The 974-nt window shown below is 62.3% G+C and overlaps 1 protein-coding gene across 1 annotated transcript in view; it reads left to right on the top strand.

The window, feature by feature from the left end:
• NADSYN1 (NAD synthetase 1) overlaps positions 1-974 on the top strand; it is a gene marked incomplete at its 5' end in the record, with an annotated part of 20,250 nt that overhangs the window by 8,714 nt on the left and 10,562 nt on the right. Inside the window, 2 exons of the mRNA XM_015562387.1 lie at positions 1-86; positions 328-416. Coding sequence (XP_015417873.1) covers positions 1-86; positions 328-416 — 175 coding nt within the window. The remainder of the gene's footprint in view (positions 87-327; positions 417-974) is intronic.

The following is a 974-nucleotide window of genomic DNA, read 5'->3' as shown; positions in this document are numbered from 1 at the left end:
TTCGCCCTCTCGTGCCACGAGGACCTGCTGCAGCCGCTGTCAGAGCCCGTGGAGTGGAGATACCACGGCGTCGGCGAGGAGATCAGGTCCGGTGCTGGTTCTCAGAACCCGCCTGGGAGCCTTGTTAGGAGGCGGCCCTGCACCTGGGGCCGACGGTGTGGACGCTGCAGCCACGGCACCGGGTGCCACCCCAGCTCTGAGCGTGCTCCCATGGAGACCTCGGGTCGGAGGGCCTGTCCTCTCCCCTCCCTTCCCCCACCCCTCTCCCCAGGCACCCCTCCCCCCAGGCACCAAACCCCACACCTGACTCCCCCTGTTGCCCCCCAGCCTCGGGCCCGCTTGCTGGCTCTGGGACTTTTTAAGACGAAGCCAACAGGTAAGCCCTGGGGCCGCGCCCGCCGACCTGCTCCTCGCTGGTTTGATTGGTTCTGTGCAGGAGGGTGATGTTTGGCTGTTCGCTTCCTTTACATGTGTGTTCGCTGCATTTTAAATTTTAGCATCTTTTTATTGATTTCCGAGAGGAAGGGAGAGGGATTGAGAGAGGAACATCAACGATGAGAGAGAATCATGGACCGGCTGCCCCTGCACGCCCCACACCGGGGATGGAGCCCACAACCCGGGCCTGCGCCCTGACTGGGAATCGCACTGTGACCTCTTGGTTCCTAGGTCGATGCTCAACTCCTGAGCCCCGCCGGCGGGCCCCAGCGTCTTTCATTAGAAGAACAGCACATGCACCCTGTTGACCACGGGGCTGGGTGTTAGGTGGACGACGCCCAGGAACTGACTGCCTCCCGCAGCCCCCGTGGCAGGAAGGCCGTTGACACTGATTCACATGGAAGAGGGGATCTTAAAACCCAAATGCTAACCTGAGTTTCGCTTACGCCTGCTGTTGTGTCTGTGCTGAGCTCCAGGCACTCGTCCGCAATAGGCCACAAGCAACACAGGCCGGTCCTGCGGGGAGCGGAGGCCCCACC

This window comes from Myotis davidii, unplaced genomic scaffold, assembly GCF_000327345.1.
Source record: "Myotis davidii unplaced genomic scaffold, ASM32734v1 scaffold3578, whole genome shotgun sequence".
NCBI lineage: Eukaryota > Metazoa > Chordata > Mammalia > Chiroptera > Vespertilionidae > Myotis > Myotis davidii.
This window is presented reverse-complemented; position numbering and strand designations above follow the sequence as displayed.